The sequence below is a fragment of the Sus scrofa genome, chromosome 7 (assembly GCF_054392235.1).
Source record: "Sus scrofa isolate SSC_HxYL_T2T_F1_AM1 chromosome 7, Sscrofa_HxYL_maternal_Yorkshire_Landrace_v2.0, whole genome shotgun sequence".
In the NCBI taxonomy this organism is placed as follows: Eukaryota; Metazoa; Chordata; class Mammalia; order Artiodactyla; family Suidae; genus Sus; species Sus scrofa.
Genome location: NC_139389.1, coordinates 8,204,991 through 8,227,582, shown reverse-complemented (window position 1 = coordinate 8,227,582; position 22,592 = coordinate 8,204,991). Strand labels below are relative to the sequence as shown.

Below are 22,592 nucleotides of genomic sequence, written 5' to 3'. Positions count from 1 at the left end.
GCTCAGTGGGTTAACGATCTGGCGTTGCCGTGAGCTGTGGTGTAGGTTGCAGACGCGGCCTCGTTGCTGTGGTTCTGGCGTAGGCCAGTGGCTACAGCTCCAATTCGACCCCTAGCCGGGGAACCTCCATATGCCGCAGAAGCGGCCCAAAGAAATAGCAAAAAGACAAAATAAATAAATAAATAAAATAAAAATAAAAATAAAAAAAAATAAAGAACTTATCTAGGAAGTTCCCATTTTGGCTCAGCAGTAATGAACCCAACTAGAATCCATGAGGATGCAGGTTCAATCCCTAGCCCCACTCAGTGGGTTAAGGATCTGTGCTGCTGCTGTGGCTGTGGTGTAGGCCAGCAGCTGTAGCTCCAACTTCCATATGCTGAGGGTGTGGCCCTAAAAAAAAAAGGAACTTAGCTAGCAGTACTTAAGTATTCAATGAAGAGCAGCTACTGTGTTATTATATGGTACATACTATTTGCCATTTATTTTGTTGTGGGTTTTCAATGTATATATCATAACTCCTTAGATTAATGGTATTTCTTTGTAATTCTTGAATCACCAAGATCGGTGTCTTACTGAAGTGCCTGCTGACTTATTTAATCGTGATTGTTGTTATTATCGTTACTGTTATACCTCAGGCTTGTATAATACTTTACAGCATACAAAATACTTTCATGTACATTATCTCAATTTATCTTCATAATCATCTAGTGAAATCCAGGCATTGTTAGAACCTACAGTTTACTGAATAAGAAAGAGGCTCAGAGAACTTTCACTTCTATCTAAATGAATTATCTAGTACTACACTTGTTCTTTCACTACAAGAAATATATAAACCTAGACAAAATATAGGAAATAACTGGTTTTAGTTACTGGAAAATATTCAGTACAAAACTGTAATCATTGAAAGAACGAAAGCAAGTAATATGAGCCCTACAATTTGGCCAGCTTTCTTCTTGCAGGCTGTTTCTGGACCTTGACACAGGACAAGGGAACCCAAGCAGAGCATGGCAGTCTTATGACCTGAGAATACAGACATCTGAATCCATGGGACAAAGTGCCAAAGAAGACAGAATGACGCAGAGAAAATGCTTCAGAAATTAGAACAGGGCTACCCTTAAATTTTTGCTGAACTTTACCCTTGAATTTTCCACAAAGCCAGTCATAAAACAACTACCATAGATTATAAAGCTGAGCACTTTCTAGAGTGCACCCTAGCAGTAGGAACATTTGCATTCCAACCAGCTACAGTGAAGAGAACACACCAGAACATGAGCAAAGGCCTCTGGGCATTAGTATAGGCCCCAGAAGAGCCATACTTTAGAAGCAGAGCTAGTACATCTGAAGCTAACACAACACTGTAAGTCAACTACAATCCGATAAAATTAAAAACAAGTAAATAAGAAAAACAAAGGTAGCAGAGCTAAATTAACCCTAAAGTAAAGGCAACCCTTGGTCTGTCTTAATGAAACGTAAAAACCGCCCCAAAAGGACCAAACTGACCCACAAATAATTTAAATACTTGCCAAAACAAAATGTGAATTCATTAAAGGAAGAAGAAGAAGAAAATTCAGCTTCTCATGAACATTAACAGTCACCTCCTCCCATCATGTCACCTACAGTCCCATGACAAGAAGCAGGACGATGGGACAATCATGAAGCCAATCGGTAAGTCGAAATGGACACGGAAATGACAAGGATGATGAAATTACCGAAAAATAATGTCAATATAGCTATTATAAACATGTTCCAGTATTTAAAGAAAAACGTGAATCTCCTAAGGAGAAAAGTGGAAAATATTCAGAAGAACCAAACGGAGGAACCATTTCATCTCTAGAACCAACTTCTAGAGATGAAAACGCTAATATCCAATTTTTTTTTAATTTGGGGGGAGGGGGAGTTATAAAATAGCCTTTTATGTTACTTGAGAAATGGCCCGACGCTCTTCAGGCGCGACTTGGCAGCAGAGGGCCTGCTGGCCCGAGCCCCCAGCCCCGAGCCCCCAGCCCCCAGCCCAGGGACGCGAAGGGCTGGCAGAAGCGAGGACAGCGCAGGGCGGGTGCGGCTTGCGAGGCGCCACGACTGTCCCTACCTTGACCAGGCCGCGGCCTCCTTCACCCGACGGCGGCCTCCGGGAAGGTCGCAACCATCTCCTCAGGGATGAGGGGGCCCGGGCCCAGCAGCACAGGAACTCGCGGCTCTGCCCACAGCGCCGCCGCCAGTGGGCAAAGAATACGTCGTCGAAGGCGCCCGGGAGGAGGTCTCGCTGCAGTCATTCCTGCGGCGTCCACATGCCGTTAGGCCGCAGGCGCGCACGCAGATGGCGTCGCCGACGTAGGGCGCGGGGCGCGGGCGTGAGCCGGCTGCGCGCGCACCCTGGGGGCGGGGGCGGGAAGCGCCGGCCCCGCGCTCGCCCCGCGCTCGCGCCGCGCGCGAAGCCGCTTCTGTGGAGACTTGGTCCCTTCGTGAAGGGGCAGCTGGTGGGCCGGTGTGGAGGCCCCGTCGAAGGCGCCTCTGTCCAGCACGTCGATGGTGGACCGCCAAGACCTGCTTCTCCGCCCCCGGGTCACCGAGCAGCTCGCCTCCCCGGGCCCCGCTCAGCTCTCGGATGGGGGCCCGTGGGGAGGCCTCTGGACCTTTCCGCATGCAGGCTTTGGCTGGGTCAAAATGTCCTGGTCCTGGGCTGTTTTCAGCACCAGCGGGTGCCGGGCGTCGTCCTGAAGGTGGGAGGCGGCAGTGTCGTGGATGCAGACCCTGCATGGGTTCTCCCAGCCCGAGTCGTAGGCAGCGGGCTGGTGCCGGCATCGTGATCCTGGGCAAGTGTCGGAGCTGGACTATGGACGATGGCAGGTGTCTTTGGACTGGGAAACGCGGGACCGTCCTGCTCTGGAAGCGGTCGGGCATCCCGGCTGGACGTTAGTGGACGTGAGTACATCAGCTGCTCCTCCGAATATCCGTGTATTCATATCCTCTCCATTTATCCTTCATATGGCCTCTCGCTCCCCCCCATCTGGGCTTTCTCATCTCTGCTCTTCACCTTCTAGGAACACTTAAATGGCGACACAGCTCCAGGCTTCATGCCCTTCTTGCTCGTCTCTTCATACCTCTTGCCTGTCATCTCTCCAGCGCCCCGGTCAAAACTGAGTGACGTTAGGTGGAAAGGGTATTGATCAAATTGGAATGCATTAACCCTGTCTTAATTCAGCGTTTTAACCTGGTCATAGCGAGGAGGACTCTGGGCTTTATGATAAGGAGAATTACTTTTACAGCTGTTATATACAAAAGGCAGTTGAGAACAACTTGCATGCTTGGTGGTTTATAAAGTTGAAAACTCCATATTTTAGGAGTTCTCTACTGTTTTGTCTTTAATGTTATTTTAGGTATCAGATTTAATCTATTTCTGGGCATAGTAAAATCAACACCCTTATGCACACAAGATTTTTGCTAACAATTTTAAAAGGTCTTCTTAGATATGATGACGTGTATCTGTTTATAAATATGTAAATACAGGTTTGCCCTGTTATCCAAAAGTAGAGCATTCCTAAAAAATCTTTCCTAAGCTGAAAGGGTATAAAGCAAAGAAGCAATTACCTTAGGACAGACAAATCTTGCTAATGGATGCACAGAGTTAAGACAAAATACAGATGCTCACAGAGTAAATTCAGAGCTCTGGAAGCTTGATGTTGAGATGCGCAGTGCAGTTCCCAGGGAAGGAACTTGGTGATACCGCTCTCCGCTTGGGAAGGGTGCTGCCTCTGTAAATGGCTTACCACAAAGCAAATGTCAAATGCTATTTTCACTTTTTGTTTTTGTTTCAAAAAAGCGAAAATGCCCTCCAGATTTCTTTAACTTAGTGAAAATAGATAAGTAGTTCTTATATGAAAAGCAAAGTGACGGAAAATTAACTTTTGAAAAGTGGGAGATACCTATATAAGTACCAAGATTAACATTTATCATGGTAAATTTCAATTTTTTCTTATGTTGAGAAATAGTATGTAGAGTAGTTTAAAAACATGTTCTTCTCTAAAATAAGTGATGGATTAATATATGTTTGTCACTGAGACAGCTAGAAAATATCTCAAATGTTAAAAAAAGTATGATCTTATACATTTTTATTTTATTGAACAAGGTAATATGCATAGTTTCCTCTTCTACTGAAGTCCTCCAACAACCAAATCTAGAAAACTGAGAAAGGATGAGATACTATTTAAATAAGTCAGGCCACTAAATGCCCAGCATTGTCTAAACATAATGCAAATGACTAAACATAATGCAGTTTTTAAAGTTCTGGATTCTTCAGTACATTTAAAGGTGTGTGTATGGAGGAGGAAACAAAATTGATGAAAAGCCAAAATAGTATCCTATCTAGAGAGTTCAAATTCCTGGGGTCAGCAGTTATGCCTAATATAAGACTTGGGCTAAGTCTAGGACTATCAAAATGTCTCTCGTGTGCTTAACTGGGTTAACACTAAGTTGTAATTCGCTGGCATCTGCTAAAGAGGTGCTGCATAGAAGTCCTAGGGTAGGGGGAATCATATTGGGATTTGTGTAGGTTAGAGTACTTCTAACTGGTCTCAAAAATTTCTATCCTTATCTTTAAAATTTTTAAATCCACTTGATGAGAATAATAGCAAATTTAACAATGCAGAAGAAAAGGTCAGTCCCCTTGAAGACATAGGTGCAGAAATTATCCAAATTAAAGCACTGAGAAAAAGATTGACACAGAAAATGAATAGAGCCTTAGCAGCATGTGGAATAACATTAAACAACCTAACATAGTATAATTGGAGTCCCAAAAAATAAAAAGGCGAAGTGGAACTAATATTTAAAGCTATAATAGGTAAAACATTTCTAAACTTGCTGGAAACTGTAAACTCACAAATATAAGAAGTTTGGTAAACCCCAAACAGAATGAACACTAAGACAGTTGTACCAAAGTACATCATAATTGAGTTGCTCAAAAGCCAACGAGAAAAAGCCTTAAATGCAGCCAGAGGGAAAAATATGACATGTTATACACAGAGAACGAAAAAAGTATTATCAAAGACTTCCTATCAGAAACAGTGTGAACTAGAATGAAAGAAAATCTTTAAAGTATTGAAATAAGCAAGAAAATAAATGATAACATAGAATTCTATATCCAAAAGAAATATCCTTCAAATATGAAGGTCAAATAACATTTTTAATCAATGAAACAAAAGCTGAGAGAATTTCTCAGCAGCAAATTTGTACAATAAGAAATGTTAAAAAAAAAAGTTCTTGGAGTTCCCGTCGTGGCGCAGTGGTTAACGAATCCGACTAGGAACCATGAGGTCGCGGGTTCGGTCCCTGCCCTTGCTCAGTGGGTTAACGATCCGGCGTTGCCGTGAGCTGTGGTGAAGGTTGCAGACGCGGCTCGGATCCCGCGTTGCTGTGGCTCTGGCGTAGGCCGGTGGCTACAGCTCCGATTCATCCCCTAGCCTGGGAACCTCCATATGCCGCGGGAGCGGCCCAAGAAATAGCAACAACAACAACAAAAAAAAAAAAGACAAAAGACAAAAAAAAAAAAAAAAAAAAAAAAAAAAAAAAAAAAAAAGTTCTTCAGACTTATCTCTGTACAACGACATGAAAAATGTCACACATGGTAAATAGGTGAGTAAATATGGATAAAATGTGTATTATAAGTGAAATGACACAATTACTTGAATATACCCTGTGGTTTTAAGATTCATATTGTAAATCTTAGAGCAATCACTAAATAAGGAAAACAAAGAGATACTGATAAATCACTAGAGAAAACGAAATGGAAAACTAAAAAGTAATTGATGAAGTCACGAAAAGGAGCAAAGAGTACATGGGACATATAGAAGACCAATACTGAGATGACAGACTTAACCCTAACTGTGTTGATAATTACATTAAATGTATATAGTTTTAAGCACTTCAGTTGGAAAACAGAGATTGTCACAATGGGTAACAAAGCAAGATCCAACTATGTTCGGTTTATAGAAAATCACTTTACTGTAAAGGTACAAATAGGTTAAAAGTAGAAAGAGAAAGAATATATATCATGAAAACACATATACACACAAAGAATAATCTGTGTTGAAACACAATAGACCCTTCTGATTTAATTAACAGTTATAGAGCACTAGACCTAACAGCTGCAGAATGGACATCCTTTTCTAGTGCGTATTGAACATCCACTAAGTCACTAGACCATGATGCATAGCTCAATGAATTTGAAAGGTTTGAAACCATACTAAGAATGTACTCTATGACCTAGTTAAATTAGGTACTAGTTTCAAAAGCTATCTGGAGAATCTCCACATATTTGGTCATCAAACAACAAATTTCTAAGTTACCCAGAAATGAAAAAGGAGATTAGAAAATATTTTAGCGGAATTATAATAACACAAATAACACAAGGGGAAATATATAAGTCTGAATGCTTGTAGTAGAAAGTCTGAAATCAGTGATCTATACTTCAACATTAATAATTTAGAAAAAGAAGAGCAAATTAAATTCAAAGTAGAAGGAAGGAATAGTAAAGAAAAAAGCAGAAATAAAAAACAGATAAGCGATAGGAAAAAATCAATAAAACCCAAAAACTAGTTCTTTCAAAAGAACTATTTCAAAATAAAATTGATACTTTCTAGCTAAAGAGAGGAGATATAAATTACCAATGTAAAGAATGCAAAAGTATCACTATAGACCTATGGATATTGATAGGATAAATATTTTATTATGAATGATTTTTTTAACCACACAAAATTTTAGTCTCTCAGATATTCTGCATAAATAATTGTATACATACACAAAATATCTAAATGGAAAACAGCAAACTTTATAGTAATATCTCAATTCTTAGTTTGAAAGAATACAATAAAAAACAGGAACAGGGAGCTCCCTTCGTGGCTCAGTGGTCAACAAACCCAACTAAGATCCATAAGGACGTGGGTTTGATCTTTGACCTTGTTCAGTGGGTAAGGATCCAGCGTTGCCATGAGCTGTGGTGTAGGTCACACATCTGTGGCTTGGATCCCGAGTTGCTGCGGTGGTAGGCCAGCAGCTGAAGCTCCAATTTGATCTCTAGCCTGGGAATTTCCATGTGCCGCAAGTGAGGCCCTAAAAAAAAAAAGAGGAACAAAAACATGCTCAATTCACTGTAGGAAAGCAAAGGACTTGAACAGTCATTTTAGCATGGGGAAGCAGCAGCCCGGGTAATCTTAAAATACATTTAATCTTATAGGTAATGAAATAATTTCCAAGCAAGCTCATTAGCATGCTCATTTTCACATAATAAAGAAAAAAATTTTAATTCGAATATTAAGTGGGAGGAGATACTCTGAAATGTGTGTCTCCTGAACTGTTGTCACAGGGAAATGTTTGCCAGCATTTCTTGGTCTGGATGTTCATTCACTCATCATAGTGAAATATAATCCTTAAAAGAAGCATCTCTCCACAGCTAATATCTTATATCTCTAGTCCAGTTAATGGTAAAGGTTATTGGGCTTAGGTTCTACTTTTACTGGAAGCACTTTACACCTCCCGTTTCCTCTTCTAATTGGGCTTCCTTGTCCATCATTTAGTGGGAAACATTGAATCCTACATTTTTGAGTTCAATGTTCATTTTCGAGTTCATTTTTGAGTTCAGTGTTCACTTCTATTTCATAAAATATTACATTAAGTAATCAATCACACAAAGAAAGGACCACAGTGATCATGCCTCTGATTTAGTCTGGATTGGCTCTCAGGTGAACTCAGGTAAATGGCAGCCACTCCCTGTGACCTCCTGCAGTACTTAGTGGATTTTTGGACTCACCTGCATGGATTCTCTGAGAAAGGTCTCCTCATTGATGTCTTAATTCCTCTTGGGTGGTTGGTGATGGAGATAGAAACTCTGCTACCAGACAAGACAGTGGGTTTGAGTCAAGCATTGGTCCCCCAGCCAGAGTTATGACTCCAAAAGCAACAGTCATATTCTGTCCAGTCCAAGGTTGCACAGGCCGAGATTGCAGCAGAGGAGATATTTACAGCTCCATATGTCTGCTCATTAGCACATTTACCTTTGTTACCTCTACCTGTAATAATTGATTTCCCTGAGGTACACTGGTCTGGACAGAGGGGAAACATTTCCTGCTCATTCTCTGTGTGTAGGATACCATATTACAAGACACATGAATTCAGTATTACCCCTTCTCCATGACCTCTCCTTATTCTTGCAGAGGAATAAATTTGTTTCATTGGCCTCATCCCAACCCAGAGTTCAAGTTTACTCCAGAGTCTAAGCTTGAGGATTCTGTCTTGTTTAAGTCCTGTACAAAGCATTGGTTTCTGGTGGGCCACATCCCTGATATCTGTAGAAAATTACTTCAAAAAGTGGGATTACTTTGTTAATTTAATATAAATCCTTGCTTGAATTCATGGTGGTTTTGCCAAAACAATTAGGAACTTCGTACTTATACATCAGTTAAGTGCAGTCAGTTCTTTTTAGAAATATTTGTTTATTTAAAAGATATATAGGAATTCCTGTTGCGGCTCAGTGGGTTAAGAATCTGACAGTATCCACGAGGATGCATTTGATCCCTGGCCTCGCTCAGTGGGTTAAGGATCTGGTATTGCCCCAAGTTGCAGAATAGGTGGCAGATTTCACTTGGATCTGGCATTGCTGTGGCTGTGGCTATGGCTGGCAGCTACAGCTTTGATTTGACCCCTAAACTGAGAACTTCCATTTGCTTATTATGAATGATTTTATGCCAGTAAATTTGATAGCAGAGGTGGCAGAGTTCTTCAAAAACACAAATTTCTAAAACTGACTCAAGAAGAATTAAATGATCATTATAGCTTTATATGTAATAAAGAAGTTGGGGCTGGTGGAAAAGTCATGAATCCTGATTATGGTGAACATATCCATTCATCAAACCTTATCAACTCTACCCTTAAAATGGGTGAATTTGTTGTATGTAAATTGTACTTCAATAAAGTGGATTTAGAAAAAAGGGAGGGAGACAGCTCAGAGGATTTACTCGATTTACTGAAGACCAAGGGGCCCAAACCAAGGTCCTCTGAGTCCCAGCACACAGCTTTCCCACCAGACCATATCGCCTTGGCATTACCATGGGGAAAATGTAGCCATTAGACTCTTGGAGGTGAGAAAAAGAATCACGTCTTTGCCACTGGTCATCTGTTTCTAATTGTTTCCAAAATTTTAATTTAGTCTGCGTTCTGATCTCTGCTCAGGGCAACACACACATAAACCTGGTGAATGAGCTTGGGCTAAGGTAGACCTGATGGCTGCCTGTAGGAGTGATGTGTGAGAAAGCAGGGAGCATGATCTGAACCTCTCCTTTGCCTGTCATTACTCTGCGCTATACTCCTGTCCTTCCTGCCAGAGCTGGAGCTAGGCCTCTGCTCTCCCAGTTCACGGTCTAGGGCTTTGGCTGCTGCACTGGAAGCGATATCCACTGTGAATTAGTGGTGTTCAGCCCTGTACTCAGAGTTTATATGGATATATGCTTTAGACTGAAATGGACATCTAATTCACTCCACAGCTTCAAGGCAGAAAGACCTGCTGCTGCTTTATCCTTCTCCCATTAACATATATATTAACCAGATTAGCCAGCAGTCAGCACTCAGTCCTGAGAGCCTGGGTCGTTTTTTTCGTGCATTTCACAGTCTCCTGACTGTGCATTTCATTGAGAGCAAGGAAAGCTCAAAATGGAGAAGGAAATGAAGTGAATGTAGGGCACTGGCAAGGACAGGCATGCCAGGATGAGATAGCCTAGGATCTCAGCAACACGGGAGATGCCCAGGCCTCCAAGAGAGTGCGCCCAAAATCAGGGGGAGGAAGAATACCCAAAGCATGCAGTTGCTGACTCTACTATTTCCCTTAGAGCATGGGACACTGCGGTTTGGTGGAAAGTACGTGACTTTCAAAACCAGGCAAATCCTGGTTTGAGTGCTATTTAGTTTCTGAGTGAACTTGGGCAAATGACTTAACCTCTCTGAACTTCCACTTCCTCACCATGCAATGAAAGTAATAACGTCTTCTTAGTATCGTTAGAAGATTTAAAGGGCCGTGACACACACGAAAAAGCCACATTGCATATTTTGTTCCCCCTTTTTTTTCTTCCATCCCCTCTTCCTAGCTCCCTTGATACATAAAATGATAGAAATAGAAGACGCTCTAAAAGCCTGTAGTGCAGCACCCTCCTCATGTAAATAAGAGAAACAAGAGGCTTGCTGGTGATCTCACTGCTGGCCTTTGGCAATGCTGAGAGCACCTGAATAGTGTGATCTTTCCACCATGCCCCAGGCCATCTAGCTGAATTGCTAATTCTAAGTCCCAATTTCCAAAATGTATATGTACATGAATTTAAAGGTCTGTATCCAAGGACAGCTCTCTTATATGACATTTTTTACTCAAGAACCCCAAACTAGACCCTTGCCTATTTTAAAACTTCTCTGATGAATGGCTTATAAACCTCTGGTAGACTTATAACCCAAAACATATCTGTCTCCCCACAAGTACCTCTCAGTAAATTCCACTTTCTGGAACAAGGCAGTACCAGGAATTCCCAAGATGGAGCCTCAAACGCCTCAAGGTCCACAGTCACTTGTTCAGAACACCTAGACCTCCTTCAGACTTTGAGAGGAGAGCTCCTCTATTTTGTGAGTCTGAAGGAAAGCTGGACTCTGACAGCTACAACAGAAGGAGGAGGGGTAGATGTTCCCTCCACCCACACCTGTGACTAGAACTGAGTGATGTCATATATACTCTGTCAGTCGGATGTTTCCATCATACCATGATCCTTCAGGGAGTGATGCTTTAATTAGGGTTATTGCACCATCAGGGCAGCAATATAGCGTTCGTGGCAGTAGTGTCTAAAGCTGTGTTTCTCAACCTAGTTTTCATTATTGCTCCCTAAGGAGAATTTTCAGACATTTTTTCCTAAATTTCCCCCATTATGTAGTTTTGAGATAACAGATACACAGTATATCTGCTTATACTCTATGTATATCCAGGCTTTATACATAAATAGTAGAATTTATGTATTTTCCCTTTTCAGGGTTGATATTCCTGTTGAGAATGCATGGTCTAGAAGATGTGTCCAGCAGGGGCATCACAACCCCATGTTGCTATGAATCAATAATAGCAGTGTATCTTATTCCTTGGCATCTTTGGTCCCCTACCCATCTTCATCCATCTCTGAGTTACCTGGGATTTTTCCAATAGGGTCCTATCTTGGTTCACATTTACCTGGAAGTATACGCTAAGGCAAGAGTTCAAGTGTAGATAGTTTATTTGGGAGGTGATCCCAGAACACCAGCGGGAGAGCTGGGGAGTAGAACGGAGAAAGAAGCAGTTGAGTGTGTTGCCAAGCCAGTTACCACCATGAGCAAATGGAGCTCAAGCTCATGGGGCACTCTAGGTGACAGAGTAAAGCATACACCAGAAGCATCCCACCCAAGGGACAAGGCAGTTCACCAATAACCCCCAGTCATTGGTTAAGTGCTGCTGCCAGGGAAAGTGCTCCTTTCCTACCCTTCTAGTCTGCTGTGGGTGAGCAGAGCAGCTCTGGAGACTGCAGAAAGCCTTCAGGTAAAGAAGGCAAATGCTGGTAGCTGAAAGTGCCTGGACGTGAAAAGGGTTCAAGGGACACAGTCAGGGCACTGGGATTGAGAGACAGATGAAAAGCATGAAGTCATGGACTTTAAGCAAGGATTTCAGTGACTGTGCCCAGAGGATGGGGCTGGGTAGCTGGAAACCAAAAGCGAAGTTTGAGCTCAGCCTACTGAATTACATTATTAGCTGAATCCATACTTCATCATGTTTCCTTTGTACATGTAAGAACATTGATCAGGAGAGAGCTGGAATGCAGCTGAATGGGAGGCTATACAGACTTCCAGTTTTCCCAGCCCTTAGCCCACTCTTAGCCCCTCTTGCCTCCCTTAGCATCCTCTCCTTCTTTGTCTGATTGGGTTCTTCATGTCTGGCTTAAGAACACTGCTACCTTCTCCCAAAGGCCATTAGTCAGTTACCTTGGAAGAGGGAACAGATTCTCTTCATGCTTACCCTGCCCCATACACACTGATCCTGGCTATCCCGAGACCTGTAACTAAAGTGAGCCCAGCATTTCCCAGGAGCAAAGGGATATTTACAATGTCAACAAGATATATCCACCAAAAGATGTATAGGACTTTGCTCCGTTATGTTGGTAAGGATCTGAAAATGTGTGAGGAAGGGGATCCTGGAGGCTCTTGTTCATGGAGGAAGGACCATCATTTTTATCAGGGAAATTTGGATGCACTCAGCAGTGATAGATAGAGTGATGCTAGTTTGAGCAGCTGAGAGTTTGCTTGCTGGTTAAAGAAGACTTGAGGACAGTTGGGAGAGTAGTCTAGGGAAAGTTTAGATGCCTGAAATGGTGGGGTTGATTGGAGAAAAGAATTCAAAGATGTCAAGAGAAAGGAATGTGGCTGTGGATTTAGCCCTATAGATGATCTCATTGTCAAGGCCTAGATAGAGACGGATGAGGGAAATGCCAGCATCTTTGAAAAGCAGCATAGTGACTGTTCTCTGTGGACTTGGGATACTGGTAGAAACAGGACTCTTTGATTACAAAAAAAGAAACATGAGAAAATCCCGAGGTGGCAAAGAGCAGGTAGTTACACCACGACAGTAAGATACAAATGGGTGTGGTTACCTTAATAGATATTAGGGCACGTCAGAATAGATGGTCCTGCCGGGATTTCAGGGTGTGATAGATTGGTCATGGAGATTCTGGCCCAACTTGATGTATATAACTAAAAACATTTCAGGTCTGTTGAATCAGGGCTACCACAGTATCTGAAAGTTGGGGCCATTTCTAAATCCCAGTCAATTCACAGAGCCACATCCTCTAGTGATGGGGCAAAGAGAATGCTTAAGGAATCACATTCCACCAGTACTGCAAGTGTATTCTGTAAGTTTTCCTCCTTGCCTTCCGCAAAGGTACTTGTGTTATTTTATATAAATCTGTTTATGTAAGTCATTGTACTGGGGAAAGGAAGATGCACGAACTTTTTTAGAAATGTTTGGACTCTGGCTTCAAACCAACAGTACTATAAAAGGCAGGGGACTAGTAGAGATCAAGTAATTAATTTTGGAGTGTGTGTACTGGCCTTTTCTTTTTCTTTTGGTGGAGGGGAAATAAAATAAACACGGAGAAGAGTGCAAAAATCATGGTGAGTTTTCACTCCTGTGACAGTATCTATTCCTCCCTTCCATCACTGAATTCCTTCTCATCCTGCAGCTCCTTGTCTCAACTCCCTTCTCCCTCCCATCCCAGGACCTTTGAACTTGCTACTTTCTGCTTTGCACATTCTTCCCAGGTCCTCCCACCCCTTTATCCGTCTAATTCCTTTTCATCCTTCAAACCTCAACTCCAGACAGGGTCACTTCTCTAAGAAACCTTGACTGCTTCCATTTCTCCTCGAATCTAGGTCAGCTTCTTTCATTCAGCAACATCATGGGACAGTGTTCCTTTCCTTCAGAGCACCCTCCTCAGTTTGTTTCTCTACATTCTTGTGGGTGATTTGATTAGTGTCTGGTTCCTCCACTAGACAATAAGCACCCCAAGGGCAGAAACCACACGTTTTTCTTCATCACTCTATCCCATCACTTCATGTACAGTACAATACCTAGCATGATAGACACTCAATAAATATTTCTCAAATATGTGACTGGGTAAATGCATAGACATGCCTTTTTATTTTGAAAAAAGAGTCTTGTAAGAGTTAAAATTTGGCATAAATTTAGTATGGCCGCACTTTCCTCTTATAACTCTGAACAGGGGCAGAAAAATATCATCCCCCTCACTACAGACGCCTGCAGGTGTAAGTGTCCCCCTTGCAAAATGGCCTAGATCAGTAGTATCGCTTTGTGATAGTTGCTCTAAATGGAACAGAATTTTAGCTAGACTGCAAAAGCTGGCTTGGGGTCTGAAAAAAATGAGGTTGCACAGCAAGTGATAAAAAGGGAAAATTGAACCATCCACGATCTCCTTGTGCTTCGTTTCAGCATCTTGTGGGCTCATTGGCCTAGAAGGGGCTGATGGAAGGGTTTGTAGGCTGAGAGACTGGAGTTTAATTGGTTGGTGAAACTCTAGTAAAACTTTGTTTCAAGTCTTTAATTTCACCATACTTCCCTTTTAACAAACTTCAAGGAAATAACTCACCCTGTACTGCAACGGTGTGCTGCCAAAGAGCTACCAAATAAGAAAGGCACATGTTTCCTGAATTTGGGTGAATGAACCACAACACTCACTTAAAAAGCTTTTTTTTACGAGCAGGGAGGACACCCAAGAGGTTTTCCTTCACAGTGTTGTTTTTCTAATGAAAATATTTGGTGCCACCTGCTGGCAAAATCCGCATGAACATCCTAGCAGCCACAGTGTAACTATGTCTTTCAAATGAACTTGGTATGTAAAGCCCTGATACACCTTATTTGGTAAATTTTTTAAGAATATAGAGGATTTAAGTGTCTTACTGAGAAAAATCCCATCTGAGATATCCCACCACTTGGGGCAATTTGTGTTCCTGCCAAGGTCTTTCTCTTAAGTGAAATTTTTCTGTAATATATTTTACACAGAGTTCATTTTTGAGCTAAAAGAGGACAAATGAGAGGAGAAGGAATTGCCCAGAAATCCCTTAGGCTCCTTCCAATCTCTAGCATACTACAATTCAGAAGGTTTGAGAGTGTTTCTGAAGCTAACATTTAATATCTTAAGAAGCCCATGCCAAGCCCATACCAATTTTAACTAGCTGACGTAATTAACGCAAATTATGTTTCAGGGAAATCCACCCCCTTATAAATCAACCATGTTTTAAAATCTCCAAATGCATAAGCCATGTGGATGAATAACAAGGAAAAAAAATAATTTTCCTGGAAATGTGTAGGTTGATTAGCAGAGGCAAGCTCTGTGTGCCTCATACTTTAGAGCAACATTCATAGTTAAGGCATCGTTTAGTGTGCTGGCCTTAGGTAGTTTGGTCCTAAGTATCAGTCAGTACAGAAAAACAACAAGACTTAGCAGATTGCTAGTGTTTCATGCACTGGACAGCTTATCACTGGACTTTATCAATCCTTAAGAGAGAACAGCCCCCAGAAACAGCCCGGCAAGAGCCTGAAGTCTCTGAAAAATCTTTTGATTCAAGCCTTTCTTTTTACAGACAAATAAAGGGAGGTCCTAGTGTAGGTGACTTTTCCACGGACCCTTAGCAAGTGAGAGAAGAGCCAGAGATAGACGTGAGGTCTCATAATTCCAGGCTTTCACTTCTCCCTCCCCCTCAGGCTTGTTCTAACTAAGGTCTTCCTGTAGGGTGGTGCAAAATACAGAGATGATGGGAGAAGTGGCAAAAGCTACTCGAGTGTATATAATATACGTCACTTAGACTGGATGTCTTTCTCCTTTAAAGAAATAAATAAAGCTCTTAATGTGAAATAAAGGGGGAAGGGAGAAAGCCCTGTCTCAGCTAGGCAGAGGGCGTGCAGCAGAGCAAACGCTGCCCCCCGTGTTGTTAAGCATCCACTGTGTGCCCAGATACTTTCACACCTTTTCTTCCAGTACCATGGATATTCTTCAAATAACATGATTATGTCCATTTCGTAGTCAACTAATGCTTAGACGGCTAAATTACCCACCACTGTGTGGTCATAAAAGGCAGAACCAGCAGATGAAACCAGGGCTTCTAACCCCAAACCTCATCCTTGTTCAATTCACGAGGCTGCCTTCTCTTAGCAGAACTATAGCTGCAGCCATTCTTATGTGAGACCTGGATAGGAAACCGGGCAGAGGCACGAAACATCCACCTAAGTATGGATGTTCTCCTCCAGGAACCTAAGTAGGTGCTGTTTCCAGTCAGCCAAATTAATACAAAGAGCTACCCCAGGCAGTGTAACCTTGGTAGCTGTTGAGCTCAGCATTTGCCTTTAAATGAGAATTATTGACTCAGGGTGAAACCTTCAGTTCAAGCATGAGTCATGCAGCCTCGCAGACCTCGGTTTGTTTTTAGCCGAGTGCTGGGGGTGTGTGTTCACCAGCAAAGCATGTCGCAGAGGATGTAGACACACACATACACTCATCTGCCTATTACAGCTGCCCCAGGCGTCTTTCTCCTGACAGAACAGGGACTGTTTCTGACCCCTACACATCCTTAAGGAATGCGATCTTTGCAGAGATCACGGGCAGGAAATGACCTTGAGGAAAGTCGCTTGATGTCATTCCTTGAATATTCTTCTGTCAGCTCCCAAAACAGGAATGAGGTAGTGAGTGTCTGCTTCAGCTGTACAAACAGGGGCCACCAAAGGATTGCAGGAAAGAAAAGAGCTGGTAATCATTGTAATTTATATGTGGACCAAATATGGAAGCACCAGTAGGAGGCTACTTGGTATTGTGATTCAGATGAACTCAAGCTTAGACCCTGCAGCTGACATTTGTAGGACATTGAACAACATACATAATGTCTCAGTTTTCCCATCTGCTTGGTGGGCCTCAGAGCATAATACAAGTAGTCAGTCCCTGATAAATGCTGCTTCTCATTCTTTATCTCTCCAACCCCCATGATGTGGTCAGAAGTCTCTGGTGCCCACCTGACCCAAGCAAAGGGCTTCCCTGGCCATTGAGGTCACACTGATGCTAAAACAGAGCAAGTCAGCAAGCTTGATGTTTAGTACAAAAGTACTTACATCAGATTCTCAAAAGGGTTCATTTTCCCCAAAATGTTTAAGAATCACTACTATAACTTCTTCCTCGCAATACCCAGAACTCTTCCCTTTTCTCCTTGGCAACTGTCATCACTTCAGTCCATGGCCTCATCACCTCTGCCCAAATACTGCAGCACGTCCTCCCTGCCCCCATGCCTTCAGTCTGCCCCTGCCCCTACCCCCATTCCCCGCACTGCTGCCAGAGTGACTCTGACATGTCAGTGGAAGGCATTGGGTGTTATTGGTTATCTCCCAGCAGCATTCCCCCGCCTGCTTTCAAACAAAACCTGGATTTTATTCAGGTATGTAACTCCCTTTCCACCCCATGTGGATGAACACTGCCCCTGCCTCCATCTCCTTAAGTGAGCCTGATTGGTCTGAGTCAACCTGTTGGCCGTACCGGTGACTAGTTTAGTATTGGTCCACATCTCAACGATGTGTGAGGAAAGGGTTTTGGCTATTTCTTGAAATGTTCCCCATCATTCTTATCTACAGGCCACAAAGCATGCATTACTCAGTCCCTGTACGGTCCCTCTGCCTCATTCATTGACATGTGTCGGTGCCCCACTTGAGACTGTAAGCTCATGGAATACACCTTTTCAACCCATTCCCAATACAATAGGGCGTATGGTAGGCCCTAGGAGATAAAGAGACAAAGATCCTAGCTCACAATTAAAAATACACATATGTCCACTTGGTGGTCATGTTTGGCTACAGATTCTCATGTTGTAGTTGTTTTCCTAGAACATGATGCCAGGCCAGAATCCATCCTTCTTTTCTAATTAGGAAATGGTTCCTAAGTGATTATATGGCCACAACAAATCAAGGTTTTAGGGCGCCAAAGACAGACAGACTTTCAACACCCTGTGTTCTCAGCAGAGACAATATCATGTACGGGCTGAGTCATCAAAATCAACAAGACAGGTAGTCAAAAGGATCCTGGTAACACCTGTGGGAGAATAAAGTAGATGTAAGATAAAAGGTCCACTCACCAAAATCATTAAATTAAAAATCCTGCCTATCCTTATACTGTCCAGAGGACAAATGAGCAGCATTGTATACAGACCATTTGCAATTAAGAGCAGTAATTTAGCTTCTGTTCCTGTAATTACAACTTCTCCTGTGTGGACAGACAGATCCCTCATTGTGTCTGGAACAATCGCTGCATTCCAAACACAAAGCAAGCCAAAGTAGCATACCCCAGGGCCGGCTCTTTCAACAGTCTATCGTTCAACAGCTCCAGCTCGAGGACCCGGTTTCCTGCCATTGTTAGCACGTTGAGCCTGGAATTCCGTCCAAATGGATTTGACCCCTTTACTAAACAGCAGTGCATATTTCCCTGATTAGTATATTCCTGTGTTTAGACGGGAAGTGGCAGGATTGGGGGAGGTGAAGGGAGAAAGACAAGAAGAATAACAAGAAAAAAAAATCTTGCTATTTATGCCATAATGATAACAACCTGGAACTCTGGCTTCATCCGCAAGTGTAATAAAAATGCTCACCCGTACATAAATACACATACATCTTTCAAAAATCCTGTGTTACATGTGTGCAATAAAGTAACCGGACTGGGGATGAGCAAGCACACCTGGCTTCCTTATGAAGTAAATAGTTACTGCTCTGGAGGCTATGTTTATTCTAAACAGGAGAATGCAGAAAAGTATAAACTATAATCTCTAGTGTTTGCCCTTATCTACATGAGTTCTCTTCCTTAAAGATATTATTTTGTTTCATGATAACACTGATTAAGGGCCTTTGGTGTTAGGCACCTGGAGGGATTCCTAGTTGTACAAGACTGCAAGGGCCTTTCTCCACAGAATGCCTTCAAGCGTCACAGCCTACTTTTTTGCTGTTTTCTCTAAAGTTGAAGCAGCTGTCTATACATTTTATTGCCCTTTATATCTACCTCATATAGATCAATACACTATATGCTCTTTAGCAAATATTTAATTACCACATATGTAATAAGATCTATTAGCAAATGAGCCAAAGACAGAGAAAATATAATCCACTATTTAAAAGCCTATGAAGTTATCTAATTTTTAAACTTAGGTGCCTTTAAAGACACCATCAAAAGAGTAAAAAGACAACCCGCAGAATGGAAGAAAAGTTTTGCAATCATGTATCTGAGAAGGGACTTGTATCTAGAATATATAGGGAGCTGTTAAAACTCAAATAAAATAACTCAATTAAAAGTGGGAAAGAATGTGAATAGACATTTCTCCAAATAAGGTATACAAACGGCCAACAGACACATTAAAGATGCTTAATATTGTTAGCCATCAGAGAGACACAAATCAAAACCACAGTGAGATACCACTACACATCCGCTAAGATGACTGTAATAAAAAAAGAGAGATAATAACAAGTGTCCGTAAGAATGCAGAGACCTGGGAAGCCTCAGACACTGCTAATGCGATTGCAAAGTGGTGCCGATACTTCAGAAAACAATCTAGCAGTTCCTCAAACATTTAAATGTAGAGTTACCATATGATTCAGCAATTCCACTCCCAGAGTATATCCCTAAGAGAAAAACATATAACCACACAAAAACCTGTACATTAATGTGTGTGGCAGCATTATTCATAATAGCCCCAAAGTGAAAACAACTGAACAGTCAACAGTTGACGAATGGATAAATAAAAGGTGATATAGCCACATGACAGAATGTTATTCAGCAATAAAACAAAATGAAGTACTGCATTTTGCAACATACCTGAACCCTAAAAACATTCTAAGTAAAAGGAGCCAGGTGCTAATACCCACATTTTTTGAGATTTCATCTTATGATATATCCAGACCCGACAAACAATAGAGATAGAAAGTAGATTAGTAGTTGCCCAGGGGCAACATACAGAAATTTCTCCAAAGAAAATGCCGAAATGGCCAAATAGGATTATTTGGGACTGACAGTTAAGAGGTGTGGGGTTTCTTTTTAGGATACTCAAAACATTCTAAAATTGATTATATTGATAGATGCAGAGCCCTGTGAATACATTAAAGGCCATCAATCGGACAATTTAAATGAGTGAATTGTATATTAGATGAATTGTATTTCAACAAAACTTAAAAAAAAACAACTGTGAGTTTTATACATACTCATAATTTGCTAACAGACTTCATTGAAAAAGCATGAACCTTGGCAGTCTTGTCCGAACATTGACCCAACTCAAAACAGCTAAGTAAAAAGGCACGTCCCTTTTGTCTCTGACCTCTGTGTCCTCACCTGTAAATGAGAAGGGTGGACAGATGCTCTCTGAGGACCTTCTCCCTCCTACTTCTTTCAAAAAACAGTGATGTCCCAAGTAATTGTGCTGATAAAATGGTCTGACTGTTCTTTGAACTCTCTGAAGTTATCATATTCCTTTCCTTGGTTTTTAAAATTCCCCCACGGACTCCACCGGGTAGTTAAAATAATAAGTTAATTGTGTTTGATTTCAATGAAAGTGAGGTGTTTTAAATTAGCGTGGTTTGTTTATTTGCTGATAACAGCCTTTTTCTGTGTGCTCGGTTGAAGGGTGAACCAGCAAAATCTGCTTACTAGGAACCAGGCTCTGGGGGCGCCCTTCCTCTTCACGAGTCCTTATTTCCCCCCCTGCTCATTGTTATTTCTCAGGGCCCTTCCTGTAAGATTTTGAGCTTTTAGGTTGCTAGCCCAGCACCACGGGACCTGTAGATCAGTCCTGGCCTGTGGACGAATCATATCGTGGCTTAATATTTTTGGGACATGAATTTTGTTGTTATAGTTTCGACTTTTTTTTTTTTTTTTTTTTTTTTTTTAAGTGGTGGGCATGGGGGAGCTCTCTCTGACAAACTGCCGCATGGTTTGGTTTACTTTACTTTGATGTGGTTTAGTTTGCTTTGGTTTGGTAGATTACAGTAGCCTTCAAAAACGTTTGAATAAGCAGTAGTTAACTTTTCTCTGCACCTCGTTAGGGAGTTACAATGAGAGCAAATCTCAGGCCAGATTCTCACACACAGTCGCCTATTTGATAAACGTTCATTAACCAAGCAGGCTCAGAACAGTTCATCAGCTGGCTCTCCAAACTTGACCAAGTCCCAGCTCTGTTCCTTGAGGTCCTCCAAACACGTCATATAGGATGTTCATTCAAAGCAGACACAGAAGTATTCCTGGGCAAGTGTCAAAACATTGTAAGGGGCACCGTCTCATCGCTTAAACCAGTGGCAGGGGGTAGGACCAAATGGGGCTCAATCAAAGAAAATATCCCCAAGGGAATGGGCCTATCATTTTGATGACTCTTAGGTCCTGTTCATTCACAGAGAAAGAGCACCTCGGAGCTCAAATTTACACATCTTGAATCCCTTTAAATTCACCAGTGTGGAGTAATTAACAAGACTCTAGTTTTATCAATAAAAACCCACTTTTGATACCTAATATAAAAACTGGCGAAGCAGTGATAGTGGAACAAGGAGGTTGTAGAAGATGTGAAGTCTTTCTGATAGAGCTCCGGCTGGCCGTCTCCTACATAGATCTTCTTGACCTGCACCTGAGATTGGCCTAAACTAACACAGAGTGTGGTTCTCATTATACCCAAGTATTTCTAAGTAGTTTACAAGATCATAACAAGGCTATAAATTAACATTTTGTAAAATAAACCTCTTTGAAAAGATACTTTACATCATTTTATAGAGAATTGCTTCCATCCCCATATTTATCTTTTTGCTTTTTTTAATTTTTATTTATTTATTTATGTGCTTTTTAGGGCCTCACCCACAGCATATAGAAGTTCCCAGGCTAGGAACTGAATCAGAGCTACAGCTGCTGGCCTACACCACAGCCACAGCAACATGGAATCCACGCTGCATCTGCAACCTGCACCTCAGCTCATGGCAACGCTGGATCCTTAACCCACAGAGCAAGGCCCGGGATCAAACCCACATCCTCATGGATACTAGTCAGATTCATTTCTGCTGAGCCACGATGGGAACTGCCCCCATATTTATCTTTTAAATGGATTTTTAATCTGCTTTTTTTTTTCTTTATTGAAGTAGAGTTGATGTACCGTGTTGTGTTAGCTTTAGGTGTACAGCAAAGTGATTCGAATATTCTCCTTTGTAGGGTACTACAGAATATTGAGTTTAATTCCCTGTGCTATACAGTAAGTCCTAATCTGGTTTTCTTAAATTTAGTCTTCCATGTGACAAAAATGCTGGTACTGTACCAGGCTCACAGTACCTGTGAGCATTTGGAGGGTAACGAAGATGAAAGATCGATGTCTACCTACCGACATTGCCTGCTACCTGAGGAGGGTCCTTTAAGCAATATTGGAAGCAGGGGGGCTTCCACTCCCAGCCTGGACCCCACATTCCTCTTATGGGTCCCTTCTTTTCCCCAGAGAGCTGTATTGGGTGAACTTTTTTTCGATGCCACTCCAGTCACACACTGAAAAGTCTTATAAGTTTTGTGGTTCAGGGACCACTTTGAAAATGTAGTAACAAACTTTAAATACCATTTCAGAGAATTTACAGACCCTGGCAGCACCACCACTGATAGCACCACCACCATGTCAACCACTGCCAGCTTCATCTTCCGATGTCCCAGGTCCACGGAGGTTTTCAAATGAACCACCTCTGCCATTATGACCTCCGGAAAACCAGTTAACCTTCACGAGCCTTCATCTTCCCTATAATCGCCTGTCACAGTATCTGTCCTACTTCATCACAGCAGTCCGAGGAGGAAGTGAAATATCACCTGTGGGAGCACACTGGAATTGTATAAATTCAATTACTGTATAAATACATGGTAATTTTGTTAATAAAATTATAACCCACTCTAAGGATAGGCTTCCATCCTCTGTGCCTTTCCCTAGACATGCAGGATGTTACCCAGCACCAAGGCTGCTCA

General features: G+C 41.9%; 1 protein-coding gene and 1 long non-coding RNA gene across 2 annotated transcripts in view; one reads left to right on the top strand and one right to left on the bottom strand.

Moving 5' to 3' along the window:
• Window positions 1-22,592, bottom strand: part of LOC146401174 (uncharacterized) — a 1,049,691-nt gene that overhangs the window by 640,326 nt on the left and 386,773 nt on the right. The window lies entirely within an intron of this gene.
• Window positions 946-22,524, top strand: LOC146401180 (uncharacterized). Its single transcript, XM_084967401.1, has 2 exons — window positions 946-2,922; window positions 22,206-22,524. Exon 1 carries the CDS (start codon window positions 1,929-1,931, stop codon window positions 2,805-2,807), a length of 879 nt encoding a protein of 292 aa, XP_084823527.1. The 5' UTR covers window positions 946-1,928; the 3' UTR covers window positions 2,808-2,922; window positions 22,206-22,524.